This window comes from Erpetoichthys calabaricus, chromosome 9 (genome assembly GCF_900747795.2).
Source record: "Erpetoichthys calabaricus chromosome 9, fErpCal1.3, whole genome shotgun sequence".
Lineage (NCBI taxonomy): Eukaryota > Metazoa > Chordata > Cladistia > Polypteriformes > Polypteridae > Erpetoichthys > Erpetoichthys calabaricus.
This window is the reverse complement of record NC_041402.2, coordinates 10754958-10777591: the sequence shown is the minus strand read 5'-3', so window position 1 is coordinate 10777591 and position 22634 is coordinate 10754958. Positions and strand designations below refer to the sequence as shown.

The 22634-nt window shown below is 38.9% G+C and overlaps 1 protein-coding gene across 2 annotated transcripts in view; it reads right to left on the bottom strand.

Moving 5' to 3' along the window:
• The window catches only part of LOC114657367 (nuclear receptor subfamily 6 group A member 1), a 550707-nt gene that overhangs the window by 29979 nt on the left and 498094 nt on the right, over positions 1–22634 (bottom strand). For both annotated transcript variants that reach the window (XM_028809146.2, XM_028809147.2), the window contains 4 exons: positions 16995–17050; positions 5026–5183; positions 1865–2095; positions 392–646 (listed from right to left, as the gene is read on the bottom strand). In XM_028809146.2, coding sequence (XP_028664979.2) covers positions 392–646; positions 1865–2095; positions 5026–5183; positions 16995–17050 — 700 coding nt within the window. The remainder of the gene's footprint in view (positions 1–391; positions 647–1864; positions 2096–5025; positions 5184–16994; positions 17051–22634) is intronic.

Below are 22634 nucleotides of genomic sequence, written 5' to 3'. Positions count from 1 at the left end.
CTCCATGAATTTGACGCAATTATCCAAGCGAGGAGGTTGCATGCGATGGCCAGAACAACTAAACATTTGTTGAATCAAGAGGGATTGTCACTGGTTTTCCTTTTCATCAGAACAGGGGTTGGGCAGGTCATCTAGTATCGGCCGTGATCCATCTTCGGTTTTGCTGCTGCTGTGAATCGAGTGTGATTGTCAGTGTGGTGGGTTGTTTTTGTCTGGGTTTGGCCGTAGCCCACCTGCAATGCTGCCACAGCCCACAGGCTGGGAAACTCTGATAAACATGGTATATATTATTTCTATAGATAGCAAGAAGCAAGCCTAAATTGAACACCAGTGATCATGAAAATATATATTCTTAAAATGGAAAACTAACACTTCATGATGGCCAACTAACCTTTGCAGTTCCTCATCAGACGGGGAGTACTTGGATGTGACATTGGCTAGGTCCCCAAAGATTTGCGTGCTGTAAACAGTAAGACAGGCGAGTAAGATCAACTCCTGCCAGGTGCTGCTCAAGAGACAGGTGTAATCTTTGATTGAAAGCTCAAGGAAAAAAGGCAGCTTCTTGATCCAGGCGATTTGTCGGAAGAGTAGCTCATCTGCCAGCCTGCAGAGCAATGCAAACAGCTCGGCTTGTGTCACTTTATATCTGGAGAGAGAATGGCAAAATAAATAAATAAATAAATAACTAAATGCGTTAGGCCAGTCATGAGAATATCAGTGTTTCTGTTAGCTGTACATTTCCATCTGCTTATTCTGTTAAGATCCAATGCACTGGCTTTAGCGGAGGTCTTTCAAAGATATTTCAAGCAGGCTGTGATCTACTTTTATAATAAACCTTTTTAACAAATCATTAATTTATAGGAGCACATAAAAAGCTGCACACTACGAAAAAGGTTTTAGAAGAAAAAAAGGTTACTCTAGATACTTAAACCATTACAACAACACACTAATAATATTTACAAAATAACAAATTTAGTTACCCGTATGTTGCTATATAGATATTTTTTTTTTTGTAAAATTATAAAATGCTTATACTGTAAGTGGAAGTGAAAAACATTCCCAACAATTTCTGATATAAAAATTGGGAGTGGTTTCCCCTAGACTTTCTCATATACTCAGATATTTGAGGAGTAAACCGCAAAACAATGATTATATTTTTATATTATGTACATTAAAGAACCCTCAACAAATCAAATTAATAATATATTGAACAGTTATTATAAAAGTAAAGTTGAATAAATTGGACGCTGCAGCTGCATGAATAAAAGGTAAAGTACCACTTCCGGTTAGCGGAAATAGCTCAAAAGTAGATAGATAGATAGATATGAAAGGCACTATATAATAGATAGATAGATAGATGTGAAAGGCACTATATAATAGATAGATAGATGTGAAAGGCACTATATAATAGATAGACAGAGGTGAAAGGCACTATATAATAGATAGATAGATGTGAAAGGCACTATATAATAGATAGATAGATAGATAGATACTTTATTAATCCCAAGGGGAAATTCACAGAAATAGAAATCTATGTTTTGTACCTAATACTTGTATACAAAATTTGGTTGACCTAAGTGTACTCAAGTTATCGTGTTCACATACACAGATACACAGACATAATTCCAAAAGTGGTATTTTCAGACTCTGGGAGGTCTAATATGTTGAGATTCATCAAAATCTCAAACTGGAATTTCTGTAGGATTCCAATTTTTTTCCTATACGAGAAAGTCAGGGAGGTCTAAAATGTCGAGATTTCAAAATCTCGACATCGAATTTTTGGACAATTACAATACTTTTCCTATAATTCGTACACAAGAAAGTAAAAAGGTGTCTTTATAGCATTCAGTACTAATGCACTCACCCCTCTTCAATAAGCATTGGTGTGCCAAGTGGTTCCAGATCTTCAGCAGCAACTAACTGGGTGATTAACGTCTGTGACTGAGGATCCAGGCTGCGGGACTTTGGAGGGAGCAGCCCAGATTGTGCAGCATAGTTAAAAATGTGCGGCAGGTACTGGTAATGCGAGGATAACTGCGTACCAATGTATTGATCCCTGAGTGCTGTGCTGTATCCATTCATCTCCAGCGACCTGCTGCAGGAGTTAAAGAAAAACATCTTAGCATTCATTTCAAAAGTCTATCATCTTAACTAGAAAAATATAATATTGGAGTGAAGCAATAAGTGTTAATATAAACAGAATTCTGGAGTATCACTTCGCCGGCAGTCTTTTAGAATCAGTGTTGTGGTGGCTTAGCGATACCCGTTTGTGTCATTATAATCTAATCAGCCACAATTACATACTTCACCACCATACAACTCATATTTGTTCACAATATTTAAAACAGACTATCTATTCAAGGGGCCTGAGTTGTCTCGAAAGCTAGCATATTGTAATCTTTTTAGTTAGCCAATAAAAGGGGTCATTTTGCTTGACTTCTTACTGTCACACTAGTTTCCTTCGCACGAGAAACCCATCTTTGTCTTGCATTAACCATCCTGCAAAGGGAATTTCTTGATTCACAGATATCAGAGCAATATAATAGCTTCTGTAATATATATATATATATATATATATATATATATATATATATATATATATATATATATATATATATATATTCGCGTTTGAAAAAGAAATTACGTATGACCGCGCGATATGGAAATTACGTATGAAACGGAAATTACGTATGACCACGCGATATGGAAATTACGTATGACCACAGAACATATTAGAATACGGGAACTAATCACTTTGTTTGTGGACGCCATTTTTATATCATCTTTACGAGCTGTTATTATTTGTGTGAGAGTTATTTAACTGATATTAAAAAGAAGTAAACACAAACACGCCAATCTATCCCATAGAAGCGTGCCCCGTGTCACCCTCTCCCAGCCCTCCTGTCCGGACTACAGTGCTGAGCCGTCCGCCACCAGGTGCGTTCTGACAGAGAAGTTTTATTTATTCGTCCACGTGACTGTTGTGGAAACTGCCACACTGTAACTTTGTTTTAGTTGGCAGTACTTGGAGATGAGGAAAGCAGCTTTGCGTCTTTCTACTTTTTAACTGTGCCGAGCTGTAAACAATGTGAAGACGAGACCGCCTTCAGCGACGAGGGGCTGTGAGAACAAAGTAGACGCTGGGAGGTGCGGAATGTCGGGCTGCTCCGCCGAGTCGAGAGCTTTGCAGTTTCGGACAGCGTCCTCTCTTCTCGCACTGTTTGTGACACTTCAAGTGCCCCATCGGCTCCTGGGAGAGTGGAAATCTTTGCGAATGAGTGTAATCGGTGCCATCGAAGCAGGACTCTGTTTGTAACTTGCCCTGCACGATTACTTACTGTCCCTTAAGGTGAGTTCGGGTCACTAAAACCCCGCAACATTCAAGGTTGCTTTTGTGATCAATTATTTTAAGAAGATGGAGAGTTTACATCTAAGAAGATATACAGACCTCTTCATGTAAAGTGTTGGACTTGGGAATTGTTTGGACCTTCTGCCCGTTAAGCACGGAAGGGCATCGTCCACATTTATCAGAATTATTTTTCTCTTAAATCACAGGCACATAGTGCAAAGTTGTCAGGCAGAAATTTGGACGATCACATAGAAAATGTTTAATAACTTATTTCCCTTGCACTCAGTGAGCGAAGCCACTGGGTAATCAGCTGGTAGTTTAGAACATTCTGTTGGGATTTCAAAAATTGCTTATATAAAACACTGAGGAAGCAAAATTTAACATCCGAAAGGACAGTTTAAATTTCTAATTACAGTGGAACCTCGGTTTGCGAGTAACTTGGTTTACCAGTGTTTTGCAAGACGAGCAAAAATTTTTAATAAGTTTTGACTTGATAAACGAGCGAGGTCTTGCAGTACGAGTAGTATGTATACGCTTTGTCTGCTGAGCATCATGTGATCACAACTGAGCTGATGGTTCTTCTCTCTCTCTCGCTGCGGGATTGTGGGTAATTGTCTCCTATTCTCCGTCTGAGTCGGTGTGCCTCACTCATATTGTCAACATTCGTATGAGCGTATACTGTTTACTGCAGCATTAGCATTGTGACTGTGTGTGCGCACGCGTGCGTATGTGTGTGTGCGTGTGTGTGTGCTCGCTCACTCGCTCGCGTGTGTGTGTGTGTGTGTGTGTGTGTGCTGTGATGTGCGAGTCCCCGTCTTGCACCCTAAAACACGAAGCTGAGTCTCAGTACTTTAGCAACACCAGCTTATTCAGCTTGAAACAGCAACAGCGCGGTTATTGTAGCTAATCTGCCGCTCTCCTATACACAGACACAGCAGTCAAGCAGGGCTCTGCGCATTTATAATGTTCCTTGTCCCTTGTATCACCCATCAACAGCAGGTGCTTATAGCATGTCCGCGATCTTTTCAGATTCGCTTTTACGGTGAACTGCTACAGCGCTGGGAGACTGCGATTGCTTTGGGACGCTCTTCCGCGTGTCGTCCTGTTGGGTACAATCCCACAAGAGTTTAGAAACTCACTCACAACAGCCATGATTCTTTTCAAAGGTAAAGTGCAGGTTAATTTGTTTTATGTATTTTTACTTTATATTTTGTATTAATCATTTTTATATGAATAGTTTTGGGTTATGGAACAAATCATCGGAGTTTCCATTATTTCTTATGGGGAAATTCACTTTGATATACAAGTGCTTTGGACTGTGAGCACGTTTCTGGAACGAATTATGCTCGCAAACCAAGGTTCCACTGTATATTAAATAAAACACTATAATGATATACAGTGATTTGATGTTCCTGTTAACACTTATTAATGTCCTGGGTATGACCATAACAGGGATTTTGGTGAGCAGCATTATTGCACTGCACCCTCATGGCTCCAGGGAGAGCTTAAACATAAAGCACTCCAATCTACTTAAGTATGTGCAGCAATAATTTTTGAAAAGAATATGGAACTCCTGTCTTATAAGAGGAGCAAGTTATCTTTAATGAATAAAGTGATTTCCCCCCAGCATTTCCAACCTATCTACAAGTAGGAAAAAGTCTTGATGAAACTCCCACCTGGATGACAGAGTGGAAACAGGCGACGGCTGGTTGGCTTCAGAAACCCCATTGCCAGGGGAGCTGTGATCACTATCTCCAATATTACTCCATGGCATACTGGTCTCCTCCTCAAATTCTTGTCCAGTCATAATTCTTTCAATCTCTTCGTCTGATATCTGCAAAAGAAAAATGAAAAAGTTGTTTTTTTTTTCATTTCATCCACCCTTCTCCACTTCTTCATTGAGATGTTTCAAATGTGGCGGAGGAGATAAACTCCAATGTTTTGTCTGTAAACGACTAGAGGGAAAAGAAAAAAAAAAGACTTTTGCAAAGCAAATGAAAGATATTTTTCTTTAGAAAACAAATATTAAAATTACTTTTTATGTGATAATATATGACCCCCCCCCCCAAAATTATGTTTTTATATATATACAGTATATATGAATAAATAAATATAAATACATAAATACATAAAAAGCACAACCTCATTTCAACTCTCCAAGGCCTATGGCAGGTTCCTCATTATGTGCGGCAAATTGTTGTTTTTTTATTTTTTAAACTTACAAAAGACGCAATGAAAAGATGTGTCATGCGTGTTAGAGGATTACTCGAGTCTTAAACAATATGGCTAAGGGCATTCATTTCTTTAGCTTTCTTCAAAGGAACATACAATTCAAAAAGTTAGTATTGAATAAAAGTGTATTCACTTATGTAGCTTTCATGAAAGGAACTTAAAAATTATCTGTTTATGTAATTATTTTCTGCGATTTCAACAGTTGTTGATTAACCATTGAATCACTCACAAGGACCTGGCATGCTTGTTAAAAAAGACGCAAGCCTCTTGGGAAGCAGATAGTCAAGTCAAGTGGCTTATCGTCATACCACTCATATATTGCATCGCGGCATATAGTGATACCAAACAACAGGGCGGTAGTGTACATAACCACAGGAAAACTGCAAGACAGGGAAAGAACTATGATATTGTGCTATAAATTAAATAATAGGTAAACAAGCAGATAGTAACAATTTGAAACAGACAGTAATAAATAACAGTAAAACTAATAATGAAAAATCGGGAGTGTGCTCCCCTCGACTTTCTCATATACTGAGAGAGAAGGTCATCAGAACCACTTCCAGTTGTGCAATATTTCTCAAATATCCTGTCTCTTTGTTTCTCATTATAAATAACTGATAATATCGATACACCAATCATTTATCTCTATTCAAAATCAAAACGATATTTTCACACTTAGGGAGGTCAAAAATGGTGGTGGAATTCTTTCGTGATTATATATTTATTACTGAGATTACGCATAAAGTAAAGAGAGCTACAGTCACCTAAACACTTGGAAAAAGTGTTAGTATTATATAATATTTGTTACAATAAATTGCTATAGGTAAAACTGTATTTACTGTAGCTACGTTTAATTATACTTCTTCTTTTGGCTGCTCCCGTTGGGGGTCGCCACAACGGATCATCTTCTTCCATATCTTTCTGTCCTCGTCATCTTGTTCTGTCACCCCCATCACCTGCATGTCCTCTCTCACCACATCCATAAACCTTCTCTTAGGCCTTCCTCTCTTCCTCTTCCCTGGCAGCTCTCTCCTTAACATCCTTCTCCCAATATACCCCTCATCTCTCCTCTGCACATGTCCAAACCAACTCAATCTCGCCTCTCTGACTTTGTCTCTCAACCGTCCAACCTGAGCTGACCCTTTAATGCCCTCATTTCTGATCCTACCCATCCTCCTCACACCCAATGCACATCTTAGCATCTTTAACTCTACCTTCAGCTCTGTCTCCTGCTTTCTGGTCAGTGCCACCGAACGATGGTGGAAAAAAAAAAATTCATAAAAGTAAACGTATTAGTAGAAATGTGACGAGGACGGTAGCAGCTTATTGTTCCCATTACATCTTTATATTTGCATGGTATGTTTAATGTGTTTACATGTTATTGTTAAACTGGTGAGGTATAAATTAAAATAAAATTAATAATAATTATTGAAAACTATGCGTTATATTGAATACAGTTTTAATATTGTGTACACATTTATATTTCCATGATACACAAATTTGGACGGTTGTTTAAATAAAATACTACTTCTGGTTGAGTAATTTTTCTGAAATTTTATATCTGTTTACTGTTTATCATTATAAATATCTATACAAAATTTGAATCATCTATCTGTAATTACAGCCATAGTTTACTTAAAAATTCGCTAAAGAATTCAGTTAAAGTATCACTTCTGGTAGCTGGAAGTGGCCCAAAAGTTGATAGGATTCCTTATTTTTGATATGAAGCAGAAAAATCTCATTGACCAGGGCTGAGCGTTTTATCGTTATGGTGTTTACATGCAGTCAGACAGACTGACATAATTTCAAAAATGGTATTTTTGGATTCAGGAAGGTCTAAAATGTCAAGATTCATCAAAATTTCGAGGTCGAATTTTTTAACGAATCCTATATTTTCTCTCTACTATGTATACGAGAAAGTAAAAATAAAAAGTGGTGACGAGTGTAACAAATACATTCACTGGTAGGGGTAGATCTGAGGGCAGGGGGGCAGCACAGAGTTCAAACTCCAGACAGTCAAGGAGTAGAAGCTGTTGCAGAACCTGACAGAACTGTTATGAATGCTACAGTACCTTCTACCAGAAGGAAATGGGACAAAGAGACCATGGGAGGGGTGGGAATGGTCCTTCACAGTTCTGTAAGCTTTGTGGATACAATGTTTTAACAAAGATATCTTCAGTGGCTTGCAAAGAGGACCCAATGATCTGTTTTTGCAGTGTGCACTATCCGTTGTAGGATCCTGTGTTCAGAGGCACTGCAGCTCCCAAACCAGACGGTGAGGCAGCTGTCAGAATGAGGTGACAATGGGGGGGATGTGGCCTAGCCTTCTTCAGTCAACAAACGAAGTGGAGATGCTCCTGCACCATTTTGGCTATGGAGGTGCTCTTCATTGACCAGGTATGATCAGCTGCCAGGTGCACACCAAGTAATTTGGTGCTCTTGACCACTGCCCAGATAGCTCATGTTAAAAAGTGCACAATTTTTGGAAAGTGTAAACTACTCAGTCCGTGTTTCCATCCTTAAACATCTCAGCCCTCCATTCCGTGACAGTTACCAGGATCCCACTTTCAAATAAATGACTCTGATACATGTTCCACGACCTGTTTCTTGAGTAAGTGCTTAACACTAGAATTACCAGAGCCTATGAAAAAACTCGTAGATCCGTCCCACCTTAAATCGCTTCGCACCTCTCCATCAGCGTCTCTTGTCCTGTAAATGTGTCGATAAGCAGCCTGCTATCACATCTCCCACCGTCGCACAGTTTTCTCAGCTCAAGTCTGTTTACCTGCATGTCAGTTGCTTGGAGTTGAGTGAGAAGTCAAGCAAAATGACACCTTTTGTAAATACTACATTGTTATTTGGAAGACAATGCATTTCATGTGTGTTCTGTGTTTACAACGATCTATGTAAACACATCATTAAAACAAACGTTTTTCATGTTTTAGTAATAATTGACAAAATGTAGACATGAAGTGTATAATGTGTGAAGCCTAAAGTCCAAATATCAAATAAACACTTTCACAAAAGGTACAAATATAACAGAACAAGTGCGCTTCTATTAAAGAATACAACTGCAGAAAAAGAACCCGCGTTAGGGTACGACATTCACGCGGATTTGATACGACCCCTTCGGTGGCACAACGGTATCAACTGTTGACTTGGTTTGATCCAAGACGAGTTCGTTTTGAGAAGTGAGCTGCTCTTATTCTTACTATTTTAGATTAAAAACATACATTTGATTTCAGTCTGTAACAGCCGGTGTAAATGTATGATACTTGTAAAGGTTAGCTTTGTTTTGTTTTTTTTTTTATTCAGTTTTATTCTCTCAGTCACGCGTTCACTATCCCACCCCCCCATCTGACACTATCACAGAGGTGAACTCAGATCATGACGACGCTTCTACATTGCAGCAAGAATGCATGTCACACTTTTGCCGTCGCTGTGCTTTGTATATGTACACAGGAAGTTCTGCAGTCTACTTGTGACTTTAAACTGTAGGAAGTAAGTAAATAAATAAAGGTAAAGAAGTAAATAACATTCGATCTGGCTCTTATATACAAATTATAGCTGAATGTGGAAGCTGCCGTCGCTGTACTCTATATATGAGAGCCAGATCGAATGTTATTTGTTATAAAACTGTGTGGTGGTGGGAGATGTGATAGCAGGCTGCTTGCTGCTTATCGACACATTTACAGAACAAAAGACGCTGATGGGAGAGGTGAGAAGGGATTTAAGGTGGGACGGATCTACGAGTTTATTCGTAGGCTCTGGTAATTCTAGTGTTAAAGAAACACTCCACCCAAAAATCGATCTTTTTTTTTTTTTTTTTAAAAACAACAACGTGTATTCCTATAGCACATTTTCATTTTTTGTATGATTTGAACTTGATGTGTGACATGTGGGATTGAGGAGATGTAAATTGATCCAGTTCTCATTATTTCAGGCAATGGAACTGAGCAATTAGGTTTGGGTGCAGGTTGCAATTCCAGAAATAAAAAGATCTTCAGGTGGACACCCGTCAACTGTTATGTCAGTTTGGATGTTCGTTGACTGAAATTCAGGAATGCTTTCAGTGAGGTGTAGCTCACCTGTCTTCTTCTAAAATGACCTAGGAAGGAAAAGATCCTAATCGGATGCTACTGAAGGTGGCAATCCCATTGCTGTAATGTCAGCTTTCTGACTTGGTCTCTGGGGGAGTGAGAAACAGCCTCTAATATGGGTTTTTTTTTTCTCTTATTTTTATTTTATGAATTTCTAAAATGTTTTTCTTTAAAGGAAGATCCATTTGTTAACAAAAGACTACGATATCTATTTGAGTGAAGACTTTTAAAGATGGTTATCACTGTTGGTGCCTTACCTCTCTTGTGGCTGGCCCTGAACTTTTTTCATATGAAGTTGTCATAAACCTCATTGCAAATCTGCAGACATCACAAATTTTTTTTTTGCAAGTTACAGTATTTTCTTAAGGGTGTAATAAACAAAGTAATGGCCCTCAAGAATTGAATGCATGGCAATGTTAAATACTAAGACAACATAGCTCTTCACAATAACAAATCCAAAATGTATTCAATGGCTACATGGTTGCCAAGTGAAAGAAAATTTCCTAAAAAGACATACTGCATTAATAGGAATGTTTCTCGAACGAGCATCACTGGGCAAGAGAGGACAGAGCTGACTATACTTTCTTAGAAGGCTGGCGTCTTTCAAAATCTGCAATAAGATGCTGCAGATGTTCTATTAGACGGTTGTGGCGAGCACCATCTTCTACGTGATGGTGTACTGGGGAGGCAGCATAAAGAAGAGACGCCTGGACAAACTGGTGAGGAAAGCAGGCACTATTGTAGGCACGGAGCTGGACAGTTTGACATCCGTGGCAGAGTGACAGGCGCTGAGCAGACTCCTGTCAATCATGGAGAATCCACTGCATCCACTGAACAGGATCATCTCCAGACAGAGGAGCAGCTTCAGTGACAGACTAAGGAGATCGTTCCTCCCCCACACTATGCGACTCTTCAGTTCCACCATTGGGGGTAAACGTTAACATTATACAAAGTTACTGTCTGTTATCATTCTTTAATTTAATATTGTTTATTATCAGTATGCTGCTGCTGGAGAATGTGAATTTCCCCTTGGGATTAATAAAGTATCTACCTATCTATCTATAGTGACTTTCATATCTATCTATCTATCTATCTATCTATCTATCTATCTATCTATCTATCTATCTATCTATCTATCTATCTATCTATCTATCTATCTATCTATCTATCTATCTCTGAACCACATACAAACGTTTTTTTCGAAATCTTCAAATGCAGCAGTTAGCATACTTTTGCAACCTTCTATTTTTGCTCGGTCTGTCATGAAAGTTGACAAGTGTCAATGGCGAAATTTCAAATTCACTGGCAACGTCTCTTATCTTTTTGCCGCAATCGAGAGCTGTAAAAATGTAAGTTGTTTTTCTAATATGAACTGTTATCGTTTTTTCGTGTCTGCCGTTTCTATAGGAGGGTGACAATGAGTTTAATTCCAATGGATGGTTTTCAAATGTTGGCAAGCAATAAGCAAAAGGTATCGCTGAAAACCACCGAAAACAAAAACAGCAAAAAAAAAAAAAAAAAAAAAAAAAATAGTACGTGGAAAGTTCGAAGAAATAATTTTTTTTTACAGTGTTTCTGTTTGGGGATCGTTGTGCACAGCTGAGCATTTCAAGGTCTTTTGGGCACTTCGTTGTAATGAAAGTATCTGCTGAATGTACTTCGTAGTAACGAGATTTCTATAGACTCTGTCATATGGGAAAGCTGTCGGGATCATAAGAATACTTCGTTGTAATGAAAATTTCGTTGTAAAGATATTCGTTGTAACGGAATTTTACCTGTATATATAAAATCCTAAGCCTAAAAGTGCAACGATGACATTTTAATTTCCCGTTTTTTGTCACACTTTAAATCGGGCTTATTTTAAAACCTACATATATATGTTTGGTATCATTCTTTTCAGAATTTATTGAACTTTAATGTGATGATGTTAGATTTTTAGATTCTTATTCCGTTTTTCCTCTCCTGAGACTGGACTTTGTGCCAAAAGATTTAACCACGCCCTGGGTGGGAAATAAAACACAAGCAGTAGGACAGCTGCTGTACAGGCTTTTAAATGTTCGAAGCGCCGTGTGAGATGCAGATCACATGACACGGCGGCAGCAGCAGCAAGCCAGCAGCTGATTGAGCAAAGAGGAGGTAAAAAACGTGTCTTTGTTTCCCATTGCATTACTGTTTAAGAGGGGGTTTCGGAGGAGCAACAGCATCTCCTTGGGGTGCATTCAGCCCACCTCTTCACAACACGAGCACCAGAGACACGAAGTGGTTGGCAAGCGAAGTGAGCAGGGGGAAACCTCGGAGTATATACTGTATATTTAAATGATTTGGATAGAAATATAAATAACAAGCTGGTTAAGTTTACAGGTGATACCAAACTAGGAGGACTGGCAGATAATTTCATATCCCTTGAATCATTACAGAGGGGCTTGGACACCATAGAGGTTTGGGCAGATATGTGGCAGGTGAAATCTAATGTCAGTAAATGTAAAGAATTATATGTAGGAAGTAAAAATGTGAGGTATGAATACACAATGAGAGGTCTGAAAAATCAACTTCATGGAAGATCGTCTGAAAATCGACTTTATGGAAGCATTTAGGAGTCATAGTGGACTCGAAACTATTAACTGCCAGGCAGTGTTCGGAAGCCATTGAGAAGGCTGCCAGAAGGTCAGGATATACAGTGCCTTAATATGTGGAGTACAAGTCACAGGAGGCTCTGCCCAAGTCTTTATAACACACTGGTGAGGCCTCATCTGGAGTCCTGTGTGCAGTTTGGGTCTCCAGGCTACTAAAAGGACATAACAAAGTCCACAGAACAGCGACTGGGCCGATTCAAGGGCTACAGGGGAAGAGTTATGAGGGAAGATTAAAAGAGCTGAGCCTTTACAGTTTACGGAAAAGAAGATGAAGAGGAGACCTGATGGATGTGTTTAAAATTATGAAGGGAATTAGTCCAGTGGATTGAGACTATGACTTTAAAATTAGTTCATCAAGAACACGGGGACACAGTTGGAAACTTGTTAAGGGTAAATTTCACACAAACATTAAGAAGTTTTTCTTCACAAAGAGAACCACAGACACATGGAATAAGTGACCAAGTGGTGTGGTAGACAGTAGGACTTTAAAGACTTTCAAAACTCGATTTGATGTTATTTTGGAGGAATTAAGTGGATAGGACTGGCAAGCTTTGTTGGAGCGAATAGCCTGCTCTCCATCTAGACTGTTTAATGTTCTAATTAAGAAACCATACAATAACCCCCAATTCCTAAACCTGCCTTTTCCAACATATATGAGCACAGCGACTAGAATCAAGTTTGACAACATTAAATACAAGGCAGAATTCAGCTCTAGAAGAGGCAGCAGTCCACTACAGGTTACATTTGCTCACAACAGGGGAGCTTACATTAGCAGATTAATGTAGGGTTCAAACCTCAGGGTAACAATCTGAAGTACTTGAAGAAATCCCACACAAGGATAGGGAAGATCGTGTGAATTTCAGAAAGATGTCATCCTGGCCAGGATTCAGATTCAGGTGTCTGAGATTATGGGGCTACATTATAACGGCTGTGCTATTGTGAGCGAGGTAAGGTATCCTACATACTGTAAATGACACTGTTCAGGTCACTGACACTAAAGGATGCATCACCACCCTTTTAAGGTCTCAGCGGTGCAAGTAATCTCAGCGAAGTGCTGAATTGGGCCCTCAAAATCCTTTTATTAAAAATTCTTTTATTATTTTCTTATCCAGCAAGAAAAGAACATGTTAGAATAGACAGACAGACAGACAGACAGACAGACAGATAGATAGATAGATAGATAGATAGATAGATAGATAGATAGATAGATAGATAGATAGATAGATAGATAGATACATACAGTGGTGTGAAAAACTATTTGCCCCCTTCCTGATTTCTTATTCTTTTGCATGTTTGTCACACAAAATGTTTCTGATCATCAAACACATTTAACCATTAGTCAAATATAACACAAGTAAACACAAAATGCAGTTTGTAAATGGTGGTTTTTATTATTTAGGGAGAAAAAAAAATCCAAACCTACAGGGCCCTGTGTGAAAAAGTAATTGCCCCCTGAACCTAATAACTGGTTGGGCCATCCTTAGCAGTAATAACTGCAATCAAGCGTTTGCGATAACTTGCAATGAGTCTTTTACAGCGCTCTGGAGGAATTTTGGCCCACTCATCTTTGCAAAATTGTTGTAATTCAGCTTTATTTGAGGGTTTTCTAGCATGAACCGCCTTTTTAAGGTCATGCCATAGCATCTCAATTGGATTCAGGTCAGGACTTTGACTAGGCCACTCCAAAGTCTTCATTTTGTTTTTCTTCAGCCATTCAGAGGTGGATTTGCTGGTGTGTTTTGGGTCATTGTCCTGTTGCAGCACCCAAGATCGCTTCAGCTTGAGTTGACGAACAGATGGCCGGACATTCTCCTTCAGGATTTTTTGGTAGACAGTAGAATTCATGGTTCCATCTATCACAGCAAGCCTTCCAGGTCCTGAAGCAGCAAAACAACCCCAGACCATCACACTACCACCACCATATTTTACTGTTGGTATGATGTTCTTTTTCTGAAATGCTGTGTTCCTTTTACGCCAGATGTAACGGGACATTTGCCTTCCAAACAGTTCAACTTTTGACTCATCAGTCCACAAGGTATTTTCCCAAAAGTCTTGGCAATCATTGAGATGTTTCTTAGCAAAATTGAGACGAGCCCTAATGTTCTTTTTGCTTAACAGTGGTTTGCGTCTTGGAAATCTGCCATGCAGGCCGTTTTTGCCCAGTCTCTTTCTTATGGTGGAGTCGTGAACACTGACCTTAATTGAGGCAAGTGAGGCCTGCAGTTCTTTAGACGTTGTCCTGGGGTCTTTTGTGACCTCTCGGATGAGTCGTCTCTGCGCTCTTGGGGTAATTTTGGTCGGCCGGCCACTCCTGGGAAGGTTCACCACTGTTCCATGTTTTTGCCATTTGTGGATAATGGCTCTCACTGTGGTTCGCTGGAGTCCCAAAGCTTTAGAAATGGCTTTATAACCTTTACCAGAGTGATAGATCTCAATTACTTCTGTTCTCATTTGTTCCTGAATTTCTTTGGATCTTGGCATGATGTCTAGCTTTTGGTCTACTTCTCTGTGTCAGGCAGCTCCTATTTAAGTGATTTCTTGATTGAAACAGGTGTGGCAGTAATCAGGCCTGGGGGTGGCTACGGAAATTGAACTCAGGTGTGATACACCACAGTTAAGTTATTTTTTAACAAGGGGGCAATTACTTTTTCACACAGGGCCATGTAGGTTTGGATTTTTTTTCTCCCTAAATAATAAAAACCATCATTTAAAAACTGCATTTCGTGTTTACTTGTGTTATATTTGACTAATGGTTAAATGTGTTTGATGATCAGAAACATTTTGTGTGACAAACATGCAAAAGAATAAGAAATCAGGAAGGGGGCAAATAGTTTTTCACACCACTGTAGATAGATAGATAGATAGATAGGAAAGGCACTATATAATTAATAGATAGATATTTTTAAAAACAAATTTTATTGACAAAAACATCATTCAACTATACAACAACTCACACATTATATTGTTATATTATTACACATTATATTCATAAATACATTTTTATGTTAAATATTTTTGGAAACACAATTGAACCCACAAACTTCCCTAAAAACAAACCGCAGTTCTTCATTAATACAGTCACATAATATACTATTCACAAACCATATGGTTTTAAACTTGTCAAGATTCTTTGTGTATTTGTAAAAATTAAAATCTATCAAAATGCGGCTAATGCACATATTTTAAAAACTACAATTGCATCTTGCTAACCACTCCCTACAATTTCATATTTTCTGGTTTTCCAAATAGCTAATTTATTTTGCCCCGTAATAACATTTGCCAAATTTACATTGTCTACGTTTCTTTTTGTTATTTTAATTTTTTTTATTTTAGATAGATAGATATGAAAGGCACTATATAATAGATAGATAGATAGATAGGAAAGGCACTATATGATTGATAGATAGGAAGGAAAGGCACTATATAATAGATAAGATAGACAGAAAGGGGGCGGCACGGTGGCGCAGTGGGTAGCGCTGCTGCTTCGCAGTTAGGAGACCTGAGTTCGCTTTCCAGGTCCTCCCTGAGTGGAGTTTGCATGTTCTCCCCGTGTCTGCGTGGGTTTCCTCCGGACGCTCCGGTTTCCTCCCACAGTCCAAAGACATGCAGGTTAGGTGCATTGGCGATTCTAAATTCTCCCTAGTGCGTGCTTGGTGTGTGGGTGTGTGTGTGCCCTGAGGTGGGCTGGCACCCTGCCCGGGGGTTTGTTTCCTGCCATGCGCCCTGTGTTGGCTGGGATTGGCTCCAGCAGATCCCCGTGACCATGTAGTTAGCATATAGCGGGTTGGACAATGGATGGATGGATGGATAGATAGATAGATGGATAGATAGATATTGTTAGACAAATAGTACAAAACTGCTTCTTTTAGTTAAGCTTTGTTCAGATAAATATATTACAGAAGAAATTAAACTGTATGGAAAAGATACAGGAATTCATTTTATTTTCTTTAATGCTATATTTATTATGGACAAATGTTTTCTCTACATACTTTGTTTTGTATTTTAATGGAAATGTTATTTCTTTTATCATTTTAAGGTCGCTGAACAATCTGCCCACAGAATTTCATTTACAAAATGAACATTTAACACTTGTAGTCTGCAGTTTAATTATATTAAACATAAATAAAAAATTAATACTTTAATATAGAACATACAACTATTCCACGTCTAGTTTTGCAGAGGCATAGTGAAAACATTTTTTTAAAGAGAAAAAAAATTGAAAATGGAATCATTATTGGAATCGGCTGATCCATCGACCTGATATCAGTGATTGGTTTTGGCCCTAAAAATCCTGATCAGAACATCCTTCCCTTGTCACAGTAGTCATGACCAGTGCAGGCAATGTGCAGCAGTGTAGATTACAGGCGTTTAAAAGAGACTTTTCTTGAGCATGCATATGACATTTTATCAAGACTTTTAATGAACAAGTCTTTAATAGATACAACAGGATAGTTTGACGTGGATTCATCTTTCAGGATTATTAATAAACATAAACCCCAGATGGCAATTGGTGCATAAAAGATGTCAATGTCATCCAAAATCAATAACCAATTAAAAAGGCATCCTTAAAGAAACAGATTGAACCCATTTTTAATTTACCAATCAGCTGCATTATTCCCAAATTTTGAAATTCCTTCTTTGATGAACCTAAAAAAACATAAAAGAAAGTAAAACACTTACCTGGACAGGCCCAATACTTTTGTTTCTTCCTCCTGGCATGCCATCTTCCCTGATTGCTGTAATAAAAAAAATAAATAAAAAATGAATTATAATTAAAAAGGTACTGTAAGTATCAGATTAAAAAGACGTGTTTTACTAAAACACCACCTCAGGAGATCCTGAAGAAGACTTTAGCTGCTCGATCAAATATAGATCTAATACCAGACTCTAAACTAATCCAAAGTAACATCAGGAATAAAAATGGGGATATTATTTATTCCAGTTTAGCCATCGTCAAAAGTCACCAGAACTCTTCATTGTTACTACAAACGTGTCACCAAGAGAAGGAAAGCAAAGAACATTGGCCAGTTCAGTTACACTTGGAAACCAATCAAAAAAATCAATCGATCAATCTCTCTACCTATCACCTTGGAGTTTGTGGGAAGGGGAAGACATCACACCTGGGAAGCATATGAGGAGAAGGTGGACGGCCGGACAGTTAATGCTTGAGGCCATATTAGTCCATAGGAACAATCAGATGGCCTAAAGATAAAGTCCTATCTAAAGCATGTTGAGGATTCTCATTCTTGATTTTTCTAAAATAGCATCAGCATGACAGTCACCTCAGGAGCTAAAGGAGCCACAGATTAATAGATTTATCCATATCTACATAGTTTACAGCATTAAACAAGTTACATTTAGAAAACAATACCAGGAATGCATTTTAAGAAAATATATGCCAATTTATTTTTAGGTTTCCATACATTTTTGGAACCCATTTTTTACTTCACAAATAATGGTCAAGTATGGACACATAAGAGGGAATTTGACTCCAGTTTTTTTGATGACTCTGCATGACAGACACACACTTTATAATATTAGAATAATCTGGACGAGAACAGGCCATTCAGTTCAACAAAGCTTGCCGGTCCTATCCTCTTCCAAAAGAGCATCGAGTGTTCAAAATTGAATTTTGAAGGTCCCTAAAGTCCTGCTGTCTACCCCACTACTTTGTAACGTATTCCAAGTGTCTACGGTTCTCTGTGTGAAGAAAAACTTTGTAATGTTAAGTTTCCGACTGTGTCCCCGTGCTCTTGAAAAACTCATAGTCTCGATCCACTGGACTAATTCCCTTCATAATTCTGAACACAGATTCTTATGCTTAAACTCTTTTCATAACTCATCCCCTGTAGCCCTGAATCAGCCCAGTTGTTCTTCTCTGGACCTTTTCTTGTGCTGTTATGTCCTTTTTGTAGCCTGGAGACCAAAACGTCACCCAGTCCTCCAGATGAGGCCTCACCAGTGCATTATATAGGCTTGAGCAGAACCTCCTGTGTCTTGTACTCCACACATCAAGGCGCTATATAACCTGACATTCTGTTAGCCTTCTTAATGGCTTCTGAACACTGATGGGAAGTCGATAGCTTAGAGTCCACTACAACTCCTAAGTCCTTCTCATAGGTGTGCTTCTGATTTTCAGACTACCCACTGTGTATTCAAGCTTCACATTTTTATGTTATATGTGTGGTACTTTACATTTACTGACATTAAATTGCTTCCCCTGTAGCCCCCCGTAATTAACCAAGTTGCTCTTCTCTGGACCTTTTCTAGTGCTGCTATGTCCTTTTTGTAGCCTGGAGACACAAACTGCACACAGGACACCAGATGAGGCCTCACCAGTGCATTATATAGACTTGAGCAGAACCTCCTGTGACTTGTACTCCACACATCAAGGCGCTATATAACCTGACAGTCTGTTAGCCTTCTTAATGGCTTCTGAACACTGTCTGACAGTTGATCGTGTCAAGTCCACTACGACTCCTAAATCCTTCTCATAGGTGTGCTTTCGATTTTCAGACTACCCATTGTGTATTCAAAAATCATATTTTTATGTCATATGTGTGGTACTTTACATTTACTGACATTAAATTGCTTCCCCTGTAGCCCCCCGTAATTAACCAAGTTGCTCTTCTCTGGACCTTTTCTAGCACTGTTATGTCCTTTTTGTAGCCTGGAGACCCAAACTGCACCCAGGACTCCAGATGAGGCCTCACCAGTTGTGTTATAAAGACTTGAGCAGAACCTCCTGTGACTTGTACTCCACACATCAAGGCGCTATATAACCTGACATTCTGTTAGCCTTCTTAATGGCTTCTGAACACTGTCTGAATGTTGAGTGTCAAGTCCACTACGACTCCTTGATCCTTCTCATAACGTGGACTTTCAATTGATTGACATAATTGATCAGTAAACACGTGAGACACAGAATGTAGACAAATGCACACAACACACAGTGCAAGGCAGTGCAGGAAATGCTCAAATAACTACACATTATTAACTCTACGTAGGAATATTGCGAGATATCGTGTGGGGGGTCATACACAGCAAGAACAGCCAAATAAACCATTAACTACATCTGTTTATCTTGGCGTCTGGCAAATGGGAGGAGTTCAAAAAAGGGCGTGGCCTGGATGTGAGGGTCCAGTGATGATTTTTCCTGCATGCTACAAGCTTGGGTCCATTTAAGACCAGGGGTTGTCAATCACAGTCCTGGAGGGTCGCAGGGTTTTGTTCTAACCCGGTTGTTTAATTCTTGCCACTAATTTCATTTCATGGCTTGTTTGTGCTTTAACTCTGCTATGTCAGCTCATTCTCATGTCTTAGATTTTCTTCCCCTTTCTAAGGATTTGAAGGCTACAATGGAGGAGTAATTCTCAGCCCTTCACTTTTTTCTCTTCACTTTCCTTCCAAGTATTTAACTAAACCCAATAGTGCACAATAAATACACACAGAGGTGTAAATGGTAACAAGCTAAATGGAGAAATGCTGCTCTCTTTTGTCATTTGCATGTTATTGCTGATTGGGAGCCATTAAAAACTGAGAATACAGCTGTTTGAGACTAAAACAAGCAATAAGGGTTCAAAATCTTAAAGAGCGAGACCACTAAAGTGAGGCAGAAGTGTCACTTGAGCAATAAGGGCTTCTTATTAAGCAATTGGGTGGGAGCAAAAATGACAGCCACTGCGGCCCTCCAGGACCCCGATTTAAGAGAGAAACAGGAGCCAACCACACAAAGGGGTGCAGGTTCCCCCACTTGACGAACACACGGACATCAAGTCATCGCAGCATCTCCACTGAGCCTAACGTGTGCCATGCTGACGGGAGACGAAGGAGCCAAGTGAGAACATCCGCGTTCATAGTGTCACATACACTTACTTCACATGATCAGCTGCAAGGATTATAAATAAGTCTTATTTCATTCAGAAGCTTCCAAATTTTGCATAAAATGCTTTTTTATTTATAAATCACATATTGTATAAATTAACATATTTTAAACATTTTGACTCCAAAGTCGTTCCATGCTGAAGTTTTTAGATTGCTAGTACTTGACTCCCCTTAGAGCAAGCACAATGACAAATGTCACAGGAGAAACAAAGCCATTAGCTCATATGATCGTAATTGTCACATGTAGAGTACAGTGGAAAAAAAAAAATCTTACTTGCATGTACCAATAAACATATAAACATTTTACCACTCTCCATTTTAAATTAGATTAGATAAATTTTATTAATTCCAAAGGGAAATTTTGATGCATATAGCAGCAGGACAAATAATAAAGCCAATTGATCAATCAATCAATCAATAAAATAATAAATACATAAATGTATATTGTGCGGAAATTTCAAAATGAACATAAACAGTATATCAGGAGGAAGCACTGAATTGCCTTAGAGTAGCATCTCATTTTGCTACTATTATTATTATTTTTCCACAACAGCTTCCAGGGTGACCAAGTGTTCCTGTTGGTATCAAATAGAAATAAATATGCATGGATTAAGCCTTTAAGCTTTTTATTTACTTTGTTTTTGTTAAACAGATCCTCTTCACTGCTCTAAATTTGGAATTCTCTCTGCAAAAACCAGCTGTGCTATCACATTTGACCACAAGATGGCAATCTACTGCTGTAAATTACGACAACAAAGGGCAGCAGACCCCCAGCGACCCTGTAGTTAGGATATAGCGGGTTGGATAACAAAACCCCCATCAAATCTTCAGAGGGTTTGCAGCCAAACAGTGATTGAATATTTTTGTTCTAAAAATGGCTTATTATATTGATTATTCCAAAATCAGCTAGGTAGATATGATAAACAACATATAACTCTGTATGTGGAATTAAGACAATTATAATATGTGCAATAAAGGGCTGAAAAACCTGCTCAGTCGTTCATGCCAGTGCCACAGTATGTGTGCGTTCCATACATTTCTATTAGGTTTTGCTTCATTATTATTTTTTCACCAGATGTTCTTATTTTTCCTGCTATGACATAACAACATGTTGGAGGTTATTTAGTGACTCAAAACCATCCCGGCCTACTCCAGTCTGGGCCAGTGTGTGAATAGGGCCTGCAATGCACTGACAGATCATCCAAGGTTGTGATCAGTTCTGTAAGGACAGGAGGAGACCTTCTGAAAAATGACATGTGTTACGTTAGTTTGAGCACATAAACTACATAAAGCATTGCCTCCAAAATATAAAACATTTCAGAGGTTTTGGCAAATTACAACTGATGAGCTACAGTCAGTGTAGAAAAATGGTCAGTTACTTGATTACCGAGAAAAAGTCCAGCAGCAAATTAACTGCCAAGAAAAAACAAATTTGGTTTGTAGCTGTTTCCAATAAACCATCCATTATTTTGGATAAGCGGAAGAGAATGGATGGATGGATTATTTTATACTAGTCATTTAGCCCGGTACAATAACGGGCGCTAGAACAGTAGTGCATAAACATTAGTAGGAACAGTCTATATTAAATGGCAAGGGACTTTGACCTCATTCTTTTTGTTGGTTGTATTTTTCTTTCTTTCAGCCTTTCTTTTGTTGATGTTTACTTGCTGAGCTGACCGTTCTTCGTGGGCTGCCGCCGTGTATTGTGTGTCTTTAATTTTCTGTGACAGTAATACTGTCTTGTATGGCTCTATTCAATAAGGGCGCGTAGATAATTTAGTTCAAATGGCTCTGGAATATGTGAAGAGCAACAGGTGCAGATCTTTATTTACGCGCGCCTTTATTCGCTGCGCCCAATTGAGGTCGTCCTTTTGAGGCTCGCCTTTTTGTGCGCGCCCTTATTGAAGGATACCGTCTTGTACGTCCGTAATATACCTTTAATTTTCTCTGGCGGTAATACAGGCGTGTGCGTCGGTAATATGCCTTTAATCTCCTCTGACAGTAATACTGGCTTGTATGTGGCTGTAATATGTGTCACTGTATTGTGTACCTTTAATTTCCTCTCGCAGTAATGCTGGTTTGTATTTCCGTAAAACGCCTCAAACTTTCTCTGACAGTAATATCGCGCATAGCACCGTGCCCCGCGCATGCGCACTTCACCAGAAGACACCCACACACGGACACCTGAACGCACAGAGGGATTTTATATATATATAGATAGTGCCTACCCAAAAGCAACATTACACCTTTCCATTTCCCCAACCTTCTTATCCTGGACTGGGCCATGAAGAAGCTGGAGCCTAACCCAGCAAGCATTGTGTGCAAGGCGGGAACAATCCCTGGACGGGATGGATGTGCCAGTCCATCACATGGTGGACAATGTCCCCCAAACTGGAGACAATTTATCCATCACAATACTTTGAAAATAAGCAGGTT